We start from the raw sequence: 22,420 nt of genomic DNA on the forward strand, positions 1-22,420 counted from the left end.
CTTTAAAAAAAATTTGGGGGGGGCGGGAAGGGGGGTGTTAAGTAGAATTTCACATCATATCTGAAGTTAGGAGGAGGATGGGGAAGCTCAGCCCTTCACCCAAGAATAACCCAGTAATGACACCTCTGAGCGTGGGAAGTGTTTCCTTCTGCACAGGGAGGATCTGAGGCTGCACCCCAGTGGGATTCCCTGCTTGAGCTGGAAGGCCACTCAGATGCGTGTCGCGCCAAGAGTGCGGAGGTTTCGCTGGGATGAAATACCAGCCGGGAGAGACACTCCAAGTCGAAGGGGCTTCCTCCAGCTTGGAGGTAGGGGCCGTGCTGCGCAAAAGGGACCGGAGAGCCTCGGGACCGCCGCAGCCCGCGCCTTCCGCCGAGGGCCTGCCGGGGACGCGATGCTGCCGGGCGCCGGGCCCGCGTCGTCGCCGCCGCCGGCGCGGCCGTGCCCAGCGAGGCCGCGCCAGACCCTGGCGTCCTCCATGTTCTCTCCCGGGCTCCCCCTGCTCCGGCTGCCTGGGCCGCGGACCGCAGCACCACACACCCCCGCGGGGGGGGACGCCGCGCCCCATCCCCGCCCCCGGCCCCACCCCGGCCCCGCCGCGGGGGCCCGGACCCCACCGCCGGCGGGCACTGGCTGAGCTCCGAGGCCGAGAGCCGGCCGCGGGGCCGCGCGGGAGGGGTCGGGGCCGCTGGGGGCGGCGGCGGCCGGCTCGGGGCTCCCCCCCCCGCCCGCGCTCGCCGCGGCGGTGGTGCGTCCCGGAGGTTACCGGAAGTGGCCGCGCTCGGCGCTGCCATGTTGAGGAGCCGCCGCTGCCGCTGCCGCCGCCGCCGCCGCCGCCGCTTTGTTGTCGCCTCCTCCGGCTGAGGAGGCGCCCCGAGCGGGGGGAGTGGGGAGGAGGGGGGTCGGCCGCCGCAGCCATGGAGGCCAACTGGACCGCGTTCCTGTTCCAGGTACTGGGGCCCCCCCGGGGGGGCACGGGGGGGACAGGGGGGCCGGGCCCGGGGCTGGCGGGCGGGCGGGCGGGCGCTCCTCCTCCCTCCCTCCCGGCCCCGCTCTCCGGCCCGGCCTTAATCCCCCTTTGTTTTTCCGCCCGCCCGCCCCGGCGGAGCGGGGCTGCTGAGGGGAAAGGAGGCAGCCTCGCGGGGCGCGGGGGAGAAAGCAGGCCTCGGGGTGACCCCCGGGCCCCCCCAGCACACACACGCACACGCACACACCCTTCGCTCCCGCCCTGGAGGGGAAGGGAGGAGGCCGGCCGCTGTCACCACCCGCGGCCCGGAGAAAGGAGGGCGCCGGGCCGCTGGAGAGCGCGGTCCGCTTGGCCGCGGCGCGCCGGGCCGGGGCCCACGCCGTGGGGTGAGGGGGTCCCCGGGTCCCACTCGGTCCCCCCTACTTGGTCTGTCTCTCGCTCGCTCTCCGTTCTTTCCTCCTGTCTCTCTTTTTGTGCGTGTATTGACTTTCTGACACCCCCCCTCCCCGTCCCCGCGAATAGCGGGTATCCCTGGGCTCCCCGCCACTCCCCCTTCCCGCCGCCCCCCTCGTGTTTACCCAGTTGGGGGTGTTGTGACTGTGTGTCCCCTCCCCAAACTTTTTCACTGGCTTTACGTGTTTTCTCTCGCAAGCCTCCGCCGAGCCTTGGCAGCTGACACCCGCTCCCTCTGTCCAGCTCTCCCGCCGTCCCATTCAGCCCGGGGAATCCCCCGGCCGGGGGGGGGGGGGTGCGGGGGGGCCAGGACGCGGGGAGGCCCCACCTTCTCCCGGGGCGCGCTTCTCTCTCGTCCCACCTCGAGCGTCTCCTCCAGCCAAGTGGGGGAGACGGCAAGTGGAGAGAGCAAACAAAGTCCGCTTACAAAGCCCCCAGATGAGTCATTCGTGGGGTGTTGGTCTTCATTTTTTGCAAGAAACTTGAAGGTGACTGTAGCCGATATGTTGGCAGTCCTCTTGTCGGCCCACTTGAGGTGGGGACCCTATTTAGAAGACCGAGAACTTTTTTTTTTTTCCTGCTCCGTTTCTGTTTGCAAACGAAGCACTTGGTGGGCAGTAGTAATGAGCTCACGGGGAAACTTTGGAACCGGAGGCTAGGAAGCTCGTCACTTTAAGTGCGTTCTTCCCGCCTCTTTGAGTTATTTTCCTTCTTTGAATAACTTCGCGAAATCCCAAACGCATAGCTTGGGTGCTTGAAACCTTTTGTGACTAACCAAGAACGGATGCAGAATTTTCAAAAATAATCCCTCCCACCCCCTGGACCCATCCCAGTGGAGTTAATATAGGGAACTGGATAATTCAAACGTTTCCTATTGTGTAGAGATGGTTTATTGTTTGAAAACATATTCTTTCGAATGTAATTTGCTTTTTAAATAATTGTTGTATTATATTCAGGCTTCTTAAAATTGAGCATACTCAAAATTATGGAATTCACTAACTTGGCCTTTTTCTCATTCTGATCTAGTATTGTTTTAACGTGCTTTGATGAGCTTGATAATGAGATAAGTCAACTTAAAAATGCATTGGAAAAGAAATGATATATAACCAGCTTGCATCCAGGTTGGTGTGAAGGTGGCAAATGCCCTCTTGAGAAAAAGCTTTCAAATGGTCATTTTAAAATATGGGATTAATGGGCCACTGAAGTGATTTTTCACATGAGGAATGATTTAGATTTACCGTATTAAACGTGCTCTCTCTTAATGGAGATTGGGAAAAAAATGAGAGTTCTTTATGTAAAAGAAAACCCCCTTACTGATTTTTGGAAAACTGTTGAAAAATCTTTTGGAATACTTTTATTATTCTTTTCCTGGGGAAAGCAAATGCCAAGCATTTATTGATCAACTTTTTAATTAGATTTTATATTATTTAATTTTTTTCAGCTATTAAAATCTTTTTTTCCACCTGATGGAGAAGTGTGAAAGCTAATATTTGATCCTGGGCTTGGCAATGTGTGCAGTGATAATTTAGAGCCGAGGACAGTTGAATGGGTAAAGAGAATATTTCAGTCTTTTCTCTGGAAAGGTATGAATAGACTTACTCAGTTCCAGTTTTAAGTAATTTTCACTGGGGAAATGGAGAGTTGGACTCTCTTGTTGTTTCCTGGAGCATCTTATCGAATTTATATTTTAAAACAATTTTAATACCTGCTTGCTTTCCGAATAACCTGGTGGAAAGTGAAAGCCATAGCTGTTAAAATGTTTGATGGATGATTCTCCTAACAGGACATTCAAGATATGACTCACTGATGCTAATTTCTTTCAGTACAAAATCTTTTACCCTCTGGCACTGGAGATTTCATGGTGCCACATCCTACCACCCTGGGTGATGAAGTAACATTTATGTTTTGTTTTTGCCAGCCCCGTAAGAAAGCTTGGGCAGGGTTTTAAAAAAGAAAAAAAGCTTTGCTCTTGAAAGAGATGGGAGATAAATTTTGGTTTGATGATGCTAGTCAAATAAAAGTCTACGCAGAAGTTATATATTTTTAAAAATCACCTAACTGAAGACAGGCCATGGTTGTTATTTTACTCTGTCTCTTCCCCAGAGAACAAGTTGGGGAAACCCAGTTCCCCTCTTAGAAGGCTTCATATAGAAGTGTGGGGATCCTAGGAATCCTCAGAGAGTGATTCCCGTAGTGGTCGAGGCATTCTACAGCATTTCACCCGAGAAGCAGGGACCTGGTGTGACCCTCGTGTGAGAGTGAGCGTCAGCAATGCTGTAAAAATACTTAATGTTGCCACAGACATCTGAATTGGTAAAATGGCAGTAAGTGCTTTTAGTACTCACTCCCTCGAACTCACAGCTGTTTAGATTGAGAAATGCCTCTGAACACTATAAGTCTGCGCTTTGTCCAGAAGGTTTGCGCTTCCTAGTATCTGATCTGATAGCCTTTGAAATTGTATATCTTGAGCTATCTTCAGCTATTAACCTTTTATATACTATATGGAAGCTTGGGTATCCTACACCAGGTTGGAGATGGGGTAAGCTTAGAGTCCAAAATCTGTAAAAGTGTCTACTGAGGTCACTTGGGTAGATCCTGAAAATTATAGGAGCTCCCTAAATTAAATTAAAAGTGGACTGTAATTCAGTATGAGCAGTAAGTCCAGAAAGAGAACTCATAAGTAAGCACACAAGAAAGATTCAGTCAAAATTATTAAATTGAAAATGGTAACTCAGTAATATCTCCTGATGATTTAGGGGAGTCTGGTTCTAGGCTTAGTTAACTATTGTGCTGCTATCAAGTAAATATGGGGCTATGTGGTAGATGTTCTTATTCATCAAAAGAGGTGTGTGTGTGTGTGTGTGTGTGTGTGTGTGTGTGTATGAGTGAGTGTGTCTTGTCTGTCTCCATGGTTTTTTCTCCTTAATGGAGTGAACTGTAGGACTTGGAATTATAGAGTACGAAGGGTAAATAAGTGTCTGCAGTCTCTAAGATGATGGGATGGACCCTTCCAAAGATGTTGTATCTTTAAAATATTTGGAACTCTTACCTCTGAGTGCATATATCCTTTTAGGATTACAAAACTCAAGCATAGGGGCTCAGGGTTACTGTCAAGAGTTTCAAAATTCATGTTGATCAAGTACAACATATTAGGAAGAACTATTTCAGGAATTTTTTTTCCCATTATTTCCTAAATGTTTATCATTATGGAGGTATGGACAATTTTGGAAGAATCAAATCCAAGAAAGTAATTACTATAAATACCAAGAACCTGATCTACAATGAAATGTTGGTTTCAGTGCAGCTAAAGAAAATTTCCAAACAGTGTCCAGCCCCCAGTTTTGGAGGAGTGGAAAGCGAATGTCCAGTACTTTAACAGGACTTAGAACCACTAGAAGTAGATGAAAACGAAAGGAATTTATTTATATCTCGTTTTCTCTTACTAGTTTGAGTTTAGGGTTTGAACTATTGTTGCTAAAGGATGAGATGAGATGAACTGAAAAGCAACTGACAGGTGTCTGCTGGGGGCTGCCTTCACAGACACCTTCTAGGTTTCATTTCAGCCAAATCTTTTAGTAGAATTAAGTGAAAACTTTAAAAGTAAACTTAACAACTGGCATATATAGTCAGAGAACTAGTGCCTGTCTTTTCCTAGGTAAAATAAACAAGTAGATGATAATATGTCTGTATGTGTATGTGTGTGAGTGTGTGGCTTGTGCATCACTGCAGTAAGGTACTGTTAAACACTTAAGTCTGAAGTGTAATTTTTTTGACAAGTTATTTAAACTTGGTTTTAGCACTGACAGACTAACGCAAACTGATTTCGTCAGCTGGTATGTCCCTTATGAACCAGGGTGGTGTGTAGTTTAGTCAGCTGTTTGAAAGCAAGATCACTGTCAGCAACTTATTTGCAAAAGTTTTGTGTCTGTGCAGTGATTTTAAATGCTTTGTAATGGGAGCTCTGAGAGTAGCTAGGTAGTTGCTGGATCTCTGCTGCAGAGAGTAGCTTACAGCCTCATTGATTGTTTCTTCTGGTCTCTGTTGTCTGAAGCATGTTGTATTTTGAGGGTCGTTGTGAGAGGCCGAGTTTCTGAAGTATGAATGTTTGATTTTAGGCCCATGAAGCCTCCCATCACCAGCAGCAGGCAGCACAGAACAGTTTGCTGCCCCTTCTGAGCTCTGCTGTGGAGCCCCCTGATCAGAAACCATTGCTTCCAATACCGATAACTCAGAAACCTCAGGCTGCTCCAGAAACATTAAAGGATGCCATTGGGATTAAGAAAGAAAAGCCCAAAACTTCCTTTGTGTGCACTTACTGCAGTAAAGCTTTCAGGGACAGCTATCACCTGAGGCGCCACGAGTCCTGCCACACAGGCATCAAGCTGGTGTCCCGGCCAAAGAAAACCCCCACCACGGTGGTCCCCCTCATCTCCACCATCGCTGGGGACAGCAGCCGAACTTCGCTGGTCTCGACGATCGCAGGCATCTTGTCCACAGTCACTACATCTTCCTCGGGCACCAACCCCAGCAGCAGTGCCAGCAGCACAGCTATGCCCGTGACCCAGTCTGTCAAGAAACCCAGTAAGCCTGTCAAGAAGAACCACGCGTGTGAGATGTGTGGGAAGGCCTTCCGAGACGTGTACCACCTCAACCGGCACAAGCTCTCCCATTCGGACGAAAAGCCCTTCGAGTGTCCTATTTGCAATCAGCGCTTCAAGAGAAAGGACCGCATGACGTACCACGTGAGGTCTCACGAAGGCGGCATCACCAAGCCCTATACCTGCAGTGTGTGTGGGAAAGGCTTCTCCAGGTAGTGCACTTTGCTTCATTTTTTTCCTATTATGGTATCAGTACAATCTCTAAATCTAGAATGTTTATGTGAGGCTAGATATGTGCAGGCCTGCCTTATTAGAGGAGATTGGTGACAGATAAAGTATTATACCTCCAGGGCTAATTCCAGTTAGGTGTGGTTGACAAGTGTGGCATAGGGATTAACTAATTATTTCATTTAAGAAGTGCCTTGGTGGACTCAGGCCTTTATTCGGCATATCAATACTTCTTATCACTGCAAAACCAGTGCTTTTCAGTTCAGTTGGGTGACTGGTCATGAGGTTCACTGCACAAATCAAGGAAACATATCCTGGAAGTTGGGATGACCTTGGATACTCTTAAAACTTTTAAGAGAGCGTGTTTTTCCATTTCTCTGCAGTTACTAACATTTCACTAATTCTCATTTGTAAAGGCTTTTTAAAGTTAATAGTTGTCTCTGGCAAGTGTTAGTAAATTTTGGGTATTCTGTAACTGTAAAGAGCCAAGACCTAGAATGATTTGATGTTGACTAGAAGAGAAAATTAACAAGGAAAGGACTAAGGCTTTTGTTTATGGTAAGAGAGGTAAGGAGGCTTGCACTGGGGGTGGGGGAGTTGGTAATTCTGCTAGCTTTCTTTAAAATGCCCCCCACCCGTATCTGCCAAGCATGTAAGCATCACAGTAAGTCGCATTTCTCTATGTGTGCTCCATTACATCTTCTGTTGAAACTCTCTCTTTCACAGGCCTGACCACTTAAGCTGTCACGTAAAACATGTCCATTCAACAGAAAGACCCTTCAAATGCCAAGTAAGAGTTAAAACGACTTATCCTTAGTGTAGCGCTTAGTGCACGCTGTCCAGAAGGTCTGAGCCAATCGAATCTCACCATTCTTGAGGAGTTTAAAATCACTGGCTTGAGTAAATGTGGTCCTTTTGAATTCTAGTTTTATAAAACATAAATGACAGCTTCTGTTTCTGGGAGGCAAGATCATTTAAAAATGTGAATAAATGTTGTTTTTGTTAAGCTACATTTCCTTTTTCTTGGGCAGCAGTGTTTAGTTATAAGAAAAAAAAATGTATTGTCTTGCAAAGGTCACTGTGTATTTGAAATGAATGAAGTGCTTTAAATTAATTTCTGGGCTGATGGTTGAGGTTGTTTGAACTATAATAGAAGAAAATAGGAATGTTTTCCCAAATGTAACCACTTACTGGATTTTTGTCTACTATTGCCACATTGGGAGCATTTTTAATGACATAAATTATGGTAATGAAAAGTTTAAGAATCTTAATGAAATGACTGTGTTAGGTGTCAGTTATTCTGTTTTTTACACAGAAAGTCTTTTTGTGCTACTTTTAGTTAAATTTGTTACTGACTGATTTTATTAAGTAAATGATTTGAATTCTAAGAAAAATCCAATTGGAGGAAGGAGACTAGTGTCATTGAGTGAGTACCTGCTCTGAGGCCGTGGGCAGGCTCTTAATCCACCAGTAATTTTGTGAGGTAGGTATTACCTTCATTTTACAGATGAAATAAATTCAGATAGTTAGCGAGCTTGCTGAGTATTACACTGTTCAGTGAGATAGGAAGCTGGATTTAAATCCAAGGTTGACTTACTCTACAGCTCACATCTTTTCACTACTCGTTTGATACTTTTTTTCTTTCCCTCAAAATGTGGAGTCCAAAATTGACCAGGTGTTTTGTTATGAGTACAGTTTTACGTAAGACATGCAATTAAAGCCCAACTGATTTCAGTCTGCTTGCTTACTTGGGGAGGGTAATACCTTAGAATATAACGTGCTTTAAAATGAGTAGAACAGGATAGTCTATATTTAAAAAAAGTTTTCCTCCCTCATGCAGACATGCACTGCTGCCTTTGCCACCAAAGATAGGCTGCGGACGCACATGGTGCGCCACGAAGGCAAGGTGTCCTGCAACATCTGTGGGAAGCTCCTGAGCGCAGCGTACATCACCAGCCACCTGAAGACGCACGGGCAGAGCCAAAGCATCAACTGCAACACGTGCAAACAGGGCATCAGCAAAAGTAGGCAGCACCTCGGCTCGCATTTCTTGTTGTGTTTCAGATTGATGGGCGCATAGATTTATTTTTTTATAGTATAGTGAAGATATTTTTACTTGTGTTCTCAGGACTGTATTAATATTCATCTTACTTGTTTCCTCCTGTTACTAAAGTACACAAGTACACGTCAGTGGAGAGTGTATGTTAGTGTTGGAAATACACTTAACATGCATGTATACAGGCAACACTGATAAACTCTCCACTAATTCTGCCTTTACTCCTGCACCATCTACTCATAATACCCATGTTAGAGGAGCACAGTTTCCCTGCAGCTGTTTTTCAGTGTGTCCCTTCTTTCGGAGTTTGAATAGAAAGCTTTAGTGTGTTAGAATTGTGGCAGAAGTGCCTCCTAACTCCTGATAGCATTAATAGCATGTCCTCAATAACCTAAAGATAAAAGCAGTGTTAAATAATTTTACTTTCCAAACCCAAATCTATACAGAAGAGGTTTATCATATCCCTTGGAATGTGTAAATGCTTTGCTTACCTTAAATTCAGAGCCGGAGATAGACTATTCCATGGACCTGTGGATAAAATTCCGTACTTGCATTTATGAGGCTTTTTCTTTAAGATCTCCCTAACCACCAGAAGAAAGTGTTTTCCTAATTCTGTATTCTGTTATATATGTGCTTTATGTGGCAGAAACATCAGATTCTCAAAATAGCTGGCCAAAATTAATGGGAAAGAATGTTAATGTGTTTTAATGTCATTTGTTTTTGCGTCTTTGTAAGTATGTTGGGTTTATTACCTAGCATGTCAAACTTTGTTAATTTTACAGAAATTTACTTTTAATGTACATTGTTTGATCAAATAGCTTAAGTATATTAGATATTTTGATGAGCATTAATTATTCCATGCTAATATTACCCAAGTTCAATTTTGAAAGATACTTGCTTTTTAATGTAGCAAAGAATTCTTCTATATTGATTTTCTCTAGCTTCCTGGACTTTTTTTTTTTTTTTAATTTATCTATTTTGACCAATAGAGACATAGCCGCACAAAAGATGTACTAAAGTAAAAAAGTTATTGGGTCAAATGATAAAGATCGTAGAGGCGTGAGGAGTCAAGGTATCTAAGTTTTGGATTTTGGAAAAGTAGCCCACATTTTTCAGGGTAAATATGGTGTTTCTGGTTTGTCTTTGGAGTAGCATGCATGAGTGAAGAGACCAGCAACCAGAAGCAGCAGCAGCAGCAGCAGCAGCAGCAGCAGCAGCAGCAGCAGCAGCATGTGACAAGCTGGCCGGGGAAGCAGGTAGAGACATTGAGATTGTGGGAAGAAGCCGTCAAAGCGAGAAAGAAAGGTAAGACGAGGTGGCCAGTGCCCACAGCATGGCTAGAAAAGTGTGTGCATCAGTGCATGCCAAGTAGCAAAGGCAAATAGCCACCGCTCAGAGATTCCTGCTTTATGGAGACACTCGACGGAGATGCTCTGTGCTGGGAAGTATCTGGTGGAGTTACTAGCAGCAAAGCTTCTAAGCTTCCGGATAAAGTTGTCTTTTTCCTAGGAAATAAAAATTCTCAGTTCTTCTTACCATGTTCTTTCTTTGGATTTACTTTTCGTTAAAAGTTGGAGCCACGTTTGGTACTTGGCTATGTATACTCAGAGTTCCTTTTTATGTTCTTTTTATGTCAGCCTCCATGCATTAAAGGCTCTTTTTTTTTTTCTTTCTAAAATATTCTCACTCTTAGAGGTAGATGAACTCTCCTTCTGTGTACATAAGTTCGTTTTCTTACAACGGTGCTATTTTCTGCTCTTTAGAGTTGTTTGTGAGTCGTATTATTTTGTACGTATTTCAGACTCTGTAATGCCAGTGTCTTTCTCTCAGTCTCACCCTTAATTTCTTTCAGTCTGTCACTGGGGCTGGCATTAGCTTAACGTGTGTACTTCAGTTGATAGTGACTTGACTGTAACTGTTACTGAAATTTTGCGAATGGTTTGCTTTTCTCTCATATATATCTTATAAAGAAGCAATGGAGTATCAGTTTTCAACACACCTTTTTAACTTAGTAGCTGTAGCTTTGGTTGTGCAGCCATTTCAGTTAAATCATTTTGTCAGAGTATCATCAGCCACAGGACAGATTCCTAAATTCCTCTTTTCTTCCCTCTCCCTTGTCATGTCTTATTTTAAATTCTTGAGGAATCCCCTGCATGTAGGCTCTGCTGTAATCCCTTTGCTGTGTAGTTTCTTCCATCCTCTGCTTTCATGTAGCGCAGCTATTCCCTTCCTCTCAGATCCCTTCTGAGCAGCCTGTACTTGGATAAAGATGAAAGAAATAGCATTCTTTTTCATGCATCAGCTGGCTTTGGATGGCTTCCCTGGTGGCTCAGAGGTAAAGAATCTGCCTGTAATGTAGGAGACACAGGAGACACGAGTTCAATCCCTGGGTCAGGAACATCCCCTGGAGGAGGACATTTTTGCCTGGAGAGTCTCATGGACAGAGAGGAGCCTAGCGGGCTACAGTCCATAGGGTCGTAAAGAGTCGGACACGACTGAAGAGATGTAGCACGCACTGGCATTGGAGGAAAAGAAGGGAGCAGTTCAGATAGGCTTTCCACTTGGTTCTGCTTACTTCTGTCTTCCAAATGAATATTGTCATTTTGATAAAAATGTTTTGTGATAGAAGGAGTGGAGAATGGCAGATAGAGGAGAAAAATGTATATATGTGTATATGCCATGGTGATTGCATAGTGGGTTGAAAAACATACTATGAAGGATATTTTACTCAGAGAAGAAGTAAAAGTAGTTAAGTTACAGAAAAGGACAGGGTTAGATTCAAAAGAAAGCATGGTAGGGGCGCAGGGAGACGGAGGACGGGGGAGTGAAACTTCACGGGCTGCAGCAGGAGGAGAATGCTTTTAGCAGTGCTGCCATCGCCTCAAAAATGAGCTGGCTTCTCCCTCATTCTTTCTTTTTTTCTGCACTCTTCTGTTTGGTATTGTATTTCTGTGTGCTTGCACAATAAGACTCAGTTGTTTAGCTCATCTTCTGATCTCCATGAAACAAAATGCTATTATAGTCCCATTTGTAATGTGAATCTCTTTGGAAATGGCCACTGGTGTTAGAAACCTCTGTGTTCATGTTAGTAAATGTCACATTTGGGGGAGAAGAGACTCCTGACCTGAAAACCTGAACTTGAGTCAGCACGTCACTTTTAAATATTGGGTTTAAATAAGGTAATTGAGTTTCCAAACGTGGATGACAATCAGATCATCATTTCAGGAGCTTCTTGGATGTACAGATTTCCCAGGTTCCATCTAAATCTCAAGATTGAACTTCTTGGGGAGCAATTTTTTTTTTTAAGTGCTCCCTAGATAAATGATTTTGATCATCAGCCAGGTTTGGGAATCCCTGATAAGGAGTATGGAGCAGTGCCAAGGTTACATCATACTCATCAAGGAAGTGCTGCTCATTGACACAAGGGTCCACCTGAGATGATTTGACAACACATGGCATGCGGGCAGACCTCTATCTTTAGTCTCAAATGCATTTCTCCATTTCGACAACCAAGTCACAACACCCTCATCCATCTTCTTACTGCTCTTTGCTGACACACCAGCAGATGATGCTGAATTTTGGTTGAGGGGTGGAGTAGGGGGGTGTCACCCCAGAGGAAAGTTTTCCTTAAAGAAGTGCTCAGGCTTTGCTGATAACAAGGACCACGATCCCACAGCTCACTGCAGGGTCTGCTAGCCTCGATAGTCCCCTTTGGTATGGTTGGTGGTTTGTCATATGTACAGTTAAATGTCACTGGGGATAAAGTAGGTGATTATGTCAGTTTCAGAAAGAGAAAAATGAGAGGGGAGGAGAACATAAACCTACTGAGGGATGGTTGTTCTTTCTTAACATCATTAATAAATGCAAGCAGAAACAACAGGGTTATTTAAAATGATTTGTCTAAGACTGAAATAAACAGATGATTATTAAAATAGCTTGTTTTTCCATCCCTATCTAATGGATTTTTAAACCCTTAACAGAATGTGGCTTCACCTCTGAGAAAGCTTTAGAGTACATAGCATCGAGAACACACCTCTGTCTGCTAGTTACAGTGTGCCTTATAAGAAGGTTTTTCCAGTTATCTGTTGTGTAACCATCAGCCCAGCTCTGTGTAAGCAACCTCTTCTAGCCCGGCCTGCGGGTGCTTGGCTCTTCCCTGGAAAGTCTGTAGAACTCAGAGGAGCCGCATGAAGCGTAGTGATAATACTTAGCCCTACTCGATATCTCTGCCTCGCAGAGTGCCTTGTAGAAATTACCTGATCTTCCAGCATCATTGTGAGGTAGGTAAGTAAATCTAAACTTGAAACCAGAAGCATCAAGGCTAAGCCAGTTTGCTCAGTCCTTGGGGAAGGCCCAGTGTCAGAAAAGAGAACTGCCCTCACGCTGGGATTCCTGGCCCCCAATTTTGTGCTCAGAAGGAGCCTCCCTTCCAGTTGACCATGGGGTAGAAAACTAATTTAACTTATTAAATGTTTGTCTTCTTTAATTAAAAGAAGTTGATTCAGAAACCGAGTTGTGGTCGCTATGTTTGGAGCCTAAAGGCCCTTCTGTCTTCTCTTTTAGATGCTGCCAGCCTGTGCCAAACCTCCACGGCTGCTGCGACACCTGCGACTCTCACTGCGCCCTTCAATATAACGTCCTCTGTGTCGTCTGGGACTGTGTCAAACCCGGCCACAGTGGCAGCCGCGATGAGCATGAGGAGTCCAGTGAATGTTTCAAGTGCTGTTAACATGACCAGCCCAATGAGCATAGGGCATCCTGTGACTATAACCAGCCCATTATCCATGACCTCTCCTTTAACACTCACTACCCCTGTCAACCTGCCCACCCCCGTCACTGCCCCGGTGAATATAGCACACCCCGTCACGATCACGTCTCCAATGAACCTGCCCACGCCTATGACGCTAGCTGCCCCTCTCAATATAGCAATGAGACCTGTAGAGAGCATGCCTTTCTTACCCCAAGCTTTGCCTACATCACCACCTTGGTAAACAGTGTTATAAAATCAGAATATGGGATAAAGTAAATATTTACCAGCAGCTTACTTTTAGTTTATGAAAGCAAAAAGTAAACCATGAAATTGGGAAATTTTATTAGTTAATAATAGTGTAGTAGCATTTTTCTCCAATTTGGCTGGGATTGTTCAAAGTAGGGTATGTATGTCACTTATCATTGGACCACTTTAGTTTAATCAGAAATTCCTTTTAGCTGACAGCATTGCTTAAACAGGATAGTAGTTGGCAAGATGAAATGTCAGAATTAAAACCAATCATAAAAAAGCAAAATCCATTTCAAAACAGCATTACTGTTTCTAATCCCAAGAAATCATTTTATTCTAAACACTAGCAGAGCTCTTCTCCCGAATTGAATAAGGTGGATGGCTGATTTTAACCTGAAGTTCTAAATCCATGGATTGAGAGCTAGTGTAGAATTGTCTGTGTTTGTTTTATGAGTAAATACATGCATTGTCATAATAAAATGCATTTCAGAGAATATGCATTTTACCTTTGGGAATATGTTAATTTCAGGCAGCATTCCCTATGGGAAAGGTGATACCAGCTCTGATATGCAAAGCATATGATAATTTATCATTCTAACTTCAACGTATAATAGGGATTGTGACCTGATATTTGGAGATGTAAATATTGCTCAGCATACTAATCCTGATGAAATACAGCATTGTAGTTGACTTTTTAAAAAAATTAAAAAAAACAAAAACAAAATATACACATTGTGTTTTGGTAAGAAAAGGCCGCAACTGGCAGAGGAGAAGTCAGGTGTGCGGACAGGCAGACTCCTAACAAACGGATGCCAGCGGGACTCCTGTTCAGGGGTCACGGAGTACTTCGGAACAGTTAAAATGTATTTGCTTTAAATTGGAAGACGCTGGAGGCACTGGGATGTGATATGCCCCTCTCTCTCCCAATCAGAGCCTGTTGATGTTTCAACAGGGAAAGATGTGTTAGTTGCTCACTAGAGTTTATGTCTTATATTAAATTGTATACAGTTTTTATTCTAACCACTAACTAGGTAGTATGCCCCTTCAGAACAAGCAGAGTCTATCTTTTTTTTTTTTAATTTCTCCTTCCATTTCTTAATCAAGTATTGTGCAGATTTGTTCAACTTTGTAAATACAGACATCACTTTTTTTTTTCTTTGAGAAAACACTTGTATCAGCTTTGTGGGGTTTTCAGGGAGACAGCTGTCTGCACTCCCTGCAGAAACCCAGCAATGATTGTGCACGTTAAGACATGTGCTTTTTATTTCTCAGCAGGATGTTTTTATCTCTGTACATAAAGTAGAAACCAAAAGCTAGGGAAACAGATACTCTCCACCATCATGCCAGACATTGATGTTTTTAAAGCATTGTGTTTTTTTTAAAAAGTTACTAAAACCAAGACGCTGTGATTTTTTTAAGTTGCAATATGTTTTTGGGTTTTTTCCTTTTTTAATCTTGCAGTTAAGAGAAGTGGACATTAGTTGTGTTAATCTTGCAAAATGTTTGCAGGACTATCAAACTGGATGACTTCCATTTATGCCCCACTGTGTCAGTTCAAGCATCAAAATACCTTGCATCTGAGGCAGACTTCCTACATCAGGGACAGGTATCTGTGTGTCATTATACAAAGCAGTTCGAGGGGGTTGAACTACGTAGTAAAAAATAAAATAAATAGTACTTAGTGTAAAATAATTTTATAAATGATCTTTTGTACTTTAGGACATTAAATTGTACAACTTTTGTATATATAAAAGCTTAGGAACTTTCTGTTTAGCAGGAAGGCAACACATTCCTACACTTTTAATGTATATGTTTGTTATAATGTCCATGTAAACATGCCCTATGTTTGTGCCTTTTAATTAGTTTGTCTCAATAAACAAAATGTAGAGAAAAATATGTAGCTATGACTTTGTTACAACTGTTCTATCCACAGTACCAAGATGGTTTGTTTTTAATATGTAGAGCATTATGTGTGGACTACTGGAAGGACTTGTGTAGGGAAGGCCCACGCATGGCCCTGCTGAGGCCTGGATTGGGCAGGTAGTGGCCACATTTGGAGGAAGCCCATGTTTCCTGGCACGCAGGCCCAGTATGGGGTTCCAGCTCTGCTTAATGGGCCGTGTCGTCTGACAGCAGGCAATCCAGTCCTCCAGGATGGACACAGCCCGGCTTCCTCTACAGTGGCCCAAGGAGCAGTCCTCAGTTGGGGGCAGGTGTGGACCCTACCCCCAGGCTAGAGTGTGGTCGTCAGAACCCTGAAAGTATTAGTTCTTTAAAAAAAAAAAGATATATACTAGAAATGATTGCTTTATCAATTCATTGTATAATAAACAGGAGTGAGACTTCATTATATGACTTCAGTTAAAATGCTACTTTGTATGCATCCTTTATTCACTCAAGCTTGTCTGCAATAAAGCCACGTCGTGTCTTCTTTTGGGAGGGAGAGAGTTGGCAGGATGGAGGTGGCAGTGGGCCGCTGAAATGGCGGGCGTGGGGGTGGGGGGCACGAAAGTAGGTTGTGGTGAAATTCTGTCTTGGAACTGGAATTGAGTTTTGATGCTGATGAACTGAATCAACCAAGTGTTGAAGGCACGATGGCCATCGCTCACAAAAAAGCAGAGTTTGTTTTTCTCTTCTGGTTGTAACCTGGTTAAGAGCATCCCCTTTATCAGATTGGCAGCTAAAGAGTTGTATTAGATAATCCTCAAATCTGACATCCAGCCTGTTAACGCTCTAGGGCTCGCTTCTTGGCCTGCATTTTGCCTTTTATTGTATCCATTTCCCTCCTAAGGTGTGCTCCTAAACAAAGGTTTCTATGTAAGCAGATGGATGATTTTTCCTGTCAATACCAGCACTGTATTATTAACATGCAAAAACTGCAGATTTATTTTGACAAATTAAAGTTAACCAGTCACAAATGTTATGATGGATTGCTTAATACCTCAGAAGCTTCACCAGTTCACTATGATGATAGAGAAATTTTTGAAGAGCTGCTTCTCCAGGTGTACACATCTTGATACTGGGCGGCAGAGAGAGGGAAGGACTAGTGACCCCTGGGCCGAGAGGGTGGGGCTGCACCAGGCTGGCTGCAGGAAAACTACTCCCCACCAGTCAGCTGAAGTAAACCCAGAGAAGATGGTTTTTTAAACTTTTTTTTTTTTTTCTTATGCTTTAAACCCAGCTGCTTTACCTGAAAGGGGTTTTAGGTTGGGTTGCCTAATCATTTGTGTTCCACAAGGTTCATGAGATGTCTACTGAGTGCGAACAATGTGCCAGGCACTGTTAGGCAATAAAGGGCATAATACAAAGATGAAAAACTGGTGGCTGCCTCCAAGAAGGCTGTTAAGAGAGAGGACGCCACGTTCCCAAGTGACAGTATCAGCAGACAGCAAATCAAGATGCATCTGACACCAGTTAATAAAAAGCTTTGGATACCTACATCTGTTTTGTATATAACTGAGGCTTTCCAAACTTCCTCTGATAATTGATTTTAGTCTCTTTATTGACCCAGTGAAAACGGCTGGAGGAAGAATTTCTTATGTTGCTTTTGTTTGGAATGGGAAGTGTCATTTCACTGAGTTGCTAGTTAGCAGTGCTTACTGCCCAGGTGTTTCTGCTCTTCTCAGGGAGCCCTGCAGTTTGGTCCTCTCTGAAAAGACCTGGATTCAGGAGGTTTTCCCTATAGTATCCGCAAGTAACATTGGACTAAAGGACGGTCCAATGTGTTCATGAATTACCATTGAACTTTCCCCTCCCAGCCCTAATAAAATCTGCCCTTCAGCCCTGCACTCTTTCCGTTTCCTCCTTAAAGAGTCCTGTAGCCTGAAAGAAGGCAATTTGTCCCCATCTGGGCCTATAAATCTCCCCCACAGCTGATCTGACCCTGGCAGATTACTGGATAATCTCCTTCCCACCCCCCCACTCCACCCTCCTGTCCTGTAAAAAAGGGGAGCCAGACCTCAGTGTGTTATGGTTCAGGGCTGAATACTGACTGAGCTTGTGCACTGATCTGGACCACAGCTTCTCTTGGCTGCTCACTTTCAGGCAATCGAAGGTCCACATAGTTCCCAAGAAAGGAATGGAGGGAGGGTTAGGGCTCTGCTTCGGGTCTCTGTGTGGTTAGCACTCTGCTGGGACCACTCCACCAAGGGGTGGCTAGTCAGCTCTCACCTTCCCAAGACAGGCACTTGACCCATATCTTGGCCCTGGACCCTGAGGGTCAAGTACTCTTCCTTTACAAAACCTTGCCTGTTATGGTAAGGGAATGGATTTTCACACTTCAGATTCTGTATCACCTCTGACTTGCATCATAACTTCAGGAATTTTCTTCATCCCCGATGATCTTTAACTTGATATCCCACCTCCTTCCCAACCCTTAAATACCTCTTTGAAGAGTACAAATAAGAACTTGAAGTCACTTGCTGGAGTGAATCCTTTCTGCCCACCATGCAGGAAGAATTGTGTGGAGTGTCTCTAAGTTTACATTGTTCATGGAATTTTCTCAAAGTGAGGTCCACCTGCATTTGGCTGTGTCAGCCCTTCCACCTGAATGTCATTTTTTCCCTCAGCACATTTGTAAAGAGCCTGGGTAAGAATTAGTAGGCTAGTGATAGACATTTGAGGACACCATTCTCTTCTGCCAGGGAGCAACTTGGCACAGCCGCTGGAGAGGATGGGAGGACCAAGGGGGAAGGGAAGGAACTCATGTCCTTCTGGGGACTGTGCAGCGGCTCTGTCTGGCAGTCAGTGCCCAGGTCCCAGGCTGGGAGCAGACGTGCCAGTTCCAGAGACTGCTTGTGCAGAGGAGAGCCAGCCTCGGAGACTGGGACGGGAAGCTAAGTGTTGGCCAACCTTGGGGGCCGCCAAAGACACCACAGTTCTTACAGAGTCAGCCTAGATCCACTAGAGATCAGGCTGCAACGAGCCTGGATCCTCACGGCCTTTGCTCACGAGCCAAGAAATTCCTAGCTTTGTTAGTGGTGGGAACAGAGCCACAGGGAAATCAGCTTTGCTTGAGGTGAGGGAGAGAAGGGAAACTGGGAACTTGGAGGTTAGAATGAGGCCCAGGGAAGGGAGAGAGAGAGAAATTTTGGAGAAAATGTCCTTGTGCTTCCTGTGGTATACCCCCTGCCACCCCGCCCTTCCTCCCCTCTCCATGCATCTGCCTTGGGCTGGACGTGATTCCTCAGAGGCCCCGAGACAGGCTGCGAGGCTAAGCCGGCTGTGTTGATCTCAGCTCCAGTCAAGGGGCAGAAAAGAAGACATGCTCTTCTTGGTCAGAAAAAGGACAAACTCAGTAGCTGAAGAGAGAGTCAAGATTCAGATGATTTGTAGGGAATTCCTTCTGTGGTGGGCACCCAGGAGCCACTTCCAGCTGAGGAGGTAGGGAGCCGCCTTCCTGGAATCCCAGAGCTTCATCCCAGAAGCGCAGGCCTTGACTCCAGGGTGGCCTGCCCCATGCAAGGGAAGTCCTGCCACTTTGTCAACACCAGAAACTTTGTGGCTGTCAAGGGCGTCTGAGGAAGAAAACTGGGGAGAGGGCGGCGCTGTGGAAAGAGGAAGGAGGAGAATCTTTGTATATTCGGTCCCTTAGCCCTAAAATGTCCTCCCACAAGCAGCCCGCCAACGCATGTGCTCTGTCGTGAACCCCTGGATATTCTGCAAATCTAATGTTTCTCCCTCCGAAACCTTCCCTGTAACTTTTATTTAGACACTTGCTTCATTCCTCCTTGGTATAACAGGAGGAGTTGGGAGATATCCAAATAAAGTGGAGGTGGTCCAGAGCTCCACAGAAGGGAGGCTAGTTCTAAAGTCGAACTATATATTCCAGAAATTTTGCCACACCCCCTAAACCTCCGGTTCCAAATCGGTGGGACCATGGCACCCTGCTGCCGACTTGCCCTTGTGTATCAATGAGTCCCAGTGTTCAGGAAGCCTGAAACACAAGGCTCCGAACACCAAGGCTGGAAACAGCAGCCACAGGTAAGAGAGGCCCCAGAAGATTCAGAGCAGGGCAAGGCCTGGCATAAGGGACAGCTTGGGAGGTGCTGTAATTCAGGGTTGCAGTTGAGAGCAGGGGCTTGGAATCTGGCAGGCCCGGGGTACAAATCCAGGCTATGCCAGTTGGAAATGTGTGACCTTGGGCAAGAGATGTAACCTCTGTGGCCCCAGTTTCCTCAGCTGTGAAGGAAAGAGGATAGCAGTTGCAATATAGTAAAGATTTTGAAGATCTAATTCGTGTAAAGTGCTTTGTACAAAGCCTGATAGAGAGGCTGTTGCTGCTGCTGCTAAATCGCTTCAGTCGTGTCTGACTCTGTGCGACCCCATAGACAGCAGCCCACCAGGCTCCCCCGTCCCTGGGATTCTCCAGGCAAGAACACTGGAGTGGGTTGCCATTTCCTTCTCCAATGCATGAAAGTGAAAAGTGAAAGTGAAGTTGCTCAGTTGTGTCCGACTCTTAGGGACCCCATGGACTGCAGCCTACCAGGCTTCTCCGTCCATGGGATTTTCCAGGCAAGAGTACTGGAGTGGGTTGCCATTGCCTTCTCCTGATAGAGAGGAAAGAGCCTCAAATTCAATATCCCCCACCTGCACCTGGGTGTCCTATATCCTATGTGGTAGCAGCACCATCACCTCACTCAGAGGCACCAACTGTGTCCACCCAAAGAGCAAAGGAGCTGACTGCCTTCCTGCCTGACTTCCCCATCTCAGACGCTGAGATTCTGAGGGTTGGCATCCAGCATGGGAACTGGAGTCTCATCTCAGGGAATGAGAAAGTTAGATGGGAGACACATCTAAACCATAGCTAACTGAACCCTGCCGAATATGTGGAAGGGAGGGCTCCAGTTACCCCGAGGAAATAATCAGGCTGGGAGACCTGGAAAAGATGTCAGGATGTGTGCCTCTCTGGGATGGTGCATCGTGCTTCAGAGAAGTCGTTCCTTCTCACTGCATTTACCAGCACTCACTATATCCGGAGAAACTGGCTGTACAGTTTCCCTAGGCAACCGAACCATCCTAACAAAAAGTTAGTTCTTCTTATAGCTTGCTGCGAGCCTGGCACGGGCCTGACCTCCTTCCTTCCCAAGAGGAAAAGGAGGGCCACCACCTACCCAGGCAGGATGTGGGGGAGAAACCTGACATCCTTCGCAGACCTGCTCGCTCACCCCTGAACCTACCCTCATCGGCTCCACCTGCTCTCCTGAAGGCATCCTGGACTCAGCGCTCTGAGAGGCATCCTGGACTCAGGGCTCTGAGAGGCATCCTGCATAGCTCGCGGAAAATGTGGCTTTTGCAGGGCTGGGTCTGTCCAACTACTGCAGTGCCCAAAGTGCCTAAAGTCCGATGCCCTCCACAGTTTGGCCAGATCTACTTTGCAGGCCTCTTCTCCGCGATTTCCTCCCGAGGGTAGACTAGGGTTAGAGCCGGACGGGTGGGAAGCCGAGGCAAACAAACAACTCTGGGCGTGTCAGCCCCGCCCCGACCAGGGCACTGCCGAGTCGGGATTGGCTGATGTCGCCTGTATTCTGGTTGGTCGGGGGAGGGTGCTCATTCACAGGGAGCGCTGCTCCACTCGGGCTGGAAGTTTCCAACGCTGCTTCGCTTTCTGCACTCTGCACAAAAGTTGTACCCCCTTCTATGTAAACACATAAAATCAAGTTCTGTGATGTGCCTCCCAATATAACGTTGGCCCCTTGAAGGATGGCCGAATCTGTCAGCTTGCTGTATCCTGTTTCTAAATCACACACATGAGGGTGATTGGGGAGAGGCTTGAGGGAAGACGCTGGGGGCTGCGGTTTGTCTCCCCCGGGGGAGCCTATGGCTTACCTGGGGGCCATTTGTTAGGTTAGCTTTTCAGAAGACCCATTTCCCCTTTCTATCATCTACACTTAGCCTGCCTCTTGAGAAACCTATATGCAGGTCAGGAAGCAACAGTTAGAACTGGACATGGAACAACAGACTGGTTCCAAATAGGAAAAGGAGTACGTTAAGGCTGTGTACTGTCACCCTGCTTATTTAACTTCTATGCAGAGTACATCACGAGAAACGCTGGCCTGGAAGAAGCACAAGCTGGAATCAAGATTACCTGGAGAAATATCAATCACCTCAGATATGCAGATGACACCATCCTTATGGCAGAAAGTGAAGAGGAACTAAAAAGCCTCTTGATGAAAGTGAAAGAGGAGAGTGAAAAAGTTGGCTTAAAGCTCAACATTCAGAAAACAAAGATCCTGGCATCGGGTCCCATCATTTCATGGCAAATAGATGGGTTAACAGTGGAAACAGTGTCAGACTTTATTTTGGGGGGCTCCAAAACCACTGCAGATGGTGACTGCAGTCATGAAATTAAAAGATGCTTCCTCTTTGGAAGAAAAGTTATGACCAACCTAGATAGCATATTGAAAAGCAGAGACATTACTTTGCCAACAAAGGTCCGTCTAGTCAAGGCTATGGTTTTTCCAGTGGTGATATATGGATGTGAGAGTTGGACTGTGAAGAAAGCTGAGCACCGAAGAATTGATGTTTTTGAACTGTGGTGTTGGAGAAGACTCTTGAGAGTCCCTTGGGCTGCAAGGAGATCCAACCAGTCCATTCTGAAGGAGATCAGCCCTGGGATTTCTTTGGAGGGAATGATGCTAAAGCTGAAACTCCAATACTTTGGCCATCTCATGCGAAGAGTTGACTCATTGGAGAGGACTCTGATGCTGGGAGGGATTGGGGGCAGGAGGAGAAGGGGACGCCAGAGGATGAGATGGCCGATGGCGTCACTGACTCAATGGACGTGAGTCTGAGTGAACTCCGGGAGATGGTGATGGACAGGGAGGCCTGGCGTGCTGCGGTTCATGGGGTCACAAAGAGTCGGACACGACTGAGTGACTGAACTGAACTGATACTTCACATTTCCCTGCCTTCTGTTGTGCTGTTCCACATAGTAGGGGTGCTTTTCCTTCTCATTTATTTTTGTTGTTGTTGTTGATTTTTTTCAACTTCTTATTTTGTGTTTGAGTATAGCCGATTAACGGGCTTTCCCGGTGGCTCAGCGGTGAAGAAACTGCCTGCAAGGCAGGATGACCCAGGAGATGCGGGTTGGATCCTAGGTTGGGAAGATCCCTTGGAGG

At 45.7% G+C, this 22,420-nt stretch overlaps 1 protein-coding gene across 19 annotated transcripts; it reads left to right on the plus strand.

Annotated features, from left to right (window-relative positions):
• The first annotated feature begins 9 nt into the window (after nt 1-9).
• VEZF1 (vascular endothelial zinc finger 1) lies at nt 10-16,224 on the plus strand. 19 transcript variants are annotated; one of them, XM_040244258.1, is made up of 9 exons: nt 877-950; nt 2,447-2,541; nt 2,862-2,969; nt 3,524-3,744; nt 5,536-6,230; nt 6,973-7,036; nt 8,069-8,270; nt 9,452-9,607; nt 12,866-16,224. In XM_040244258.1, exons 4-9 carry the CDS (start codon nt 3,739-3,741, stop codon nt 13,291-13,293), a joined length of 1,551 nt encoding a protein of 516 aa, XP_040100192.1. In that variant the 5' UTR covers nt 877-950; nt 2,447-2,541; nt 2,862-2,969; nt 3,524-3,738; the 3' UTR covers nt 13,294-16,224. The 19 variants fall into 19 exon arrangements, with proteins under 19 accessions (XP_040100183.1, XP_040100185.1, XP_040100184.1 ...); XM_040244263.1 differs by lacking the exon at nt 2,447-2,541 and having other exon boundaries at nt 780-950; nt 8,087-8,270; XM_040244267.1 differs by lacking the exon at nt 2,862-2,969 and having other exon boundaries at nt 793-950; nt 8,087-8,270; nt 9,455-9,607.
• Nucleotides 16,225-22,420: the final 6,196 nt, after the last annotated feature.

Source organism: Oryx dammah, unplaced genomic scaffold (assembly GCF_014754425.2).
Source record: "Oryx dammah isolate SB20612 unplaced genomic scaffold, SCBI_Odam_1.1 HiC_scaffold_8, whole genome shotgun sequence".
NCBI lineage: Eukaryota > Metazoa > Chordata > Mammalia > Artiodactyla > Bovidae > Oryx > Oryx dammah.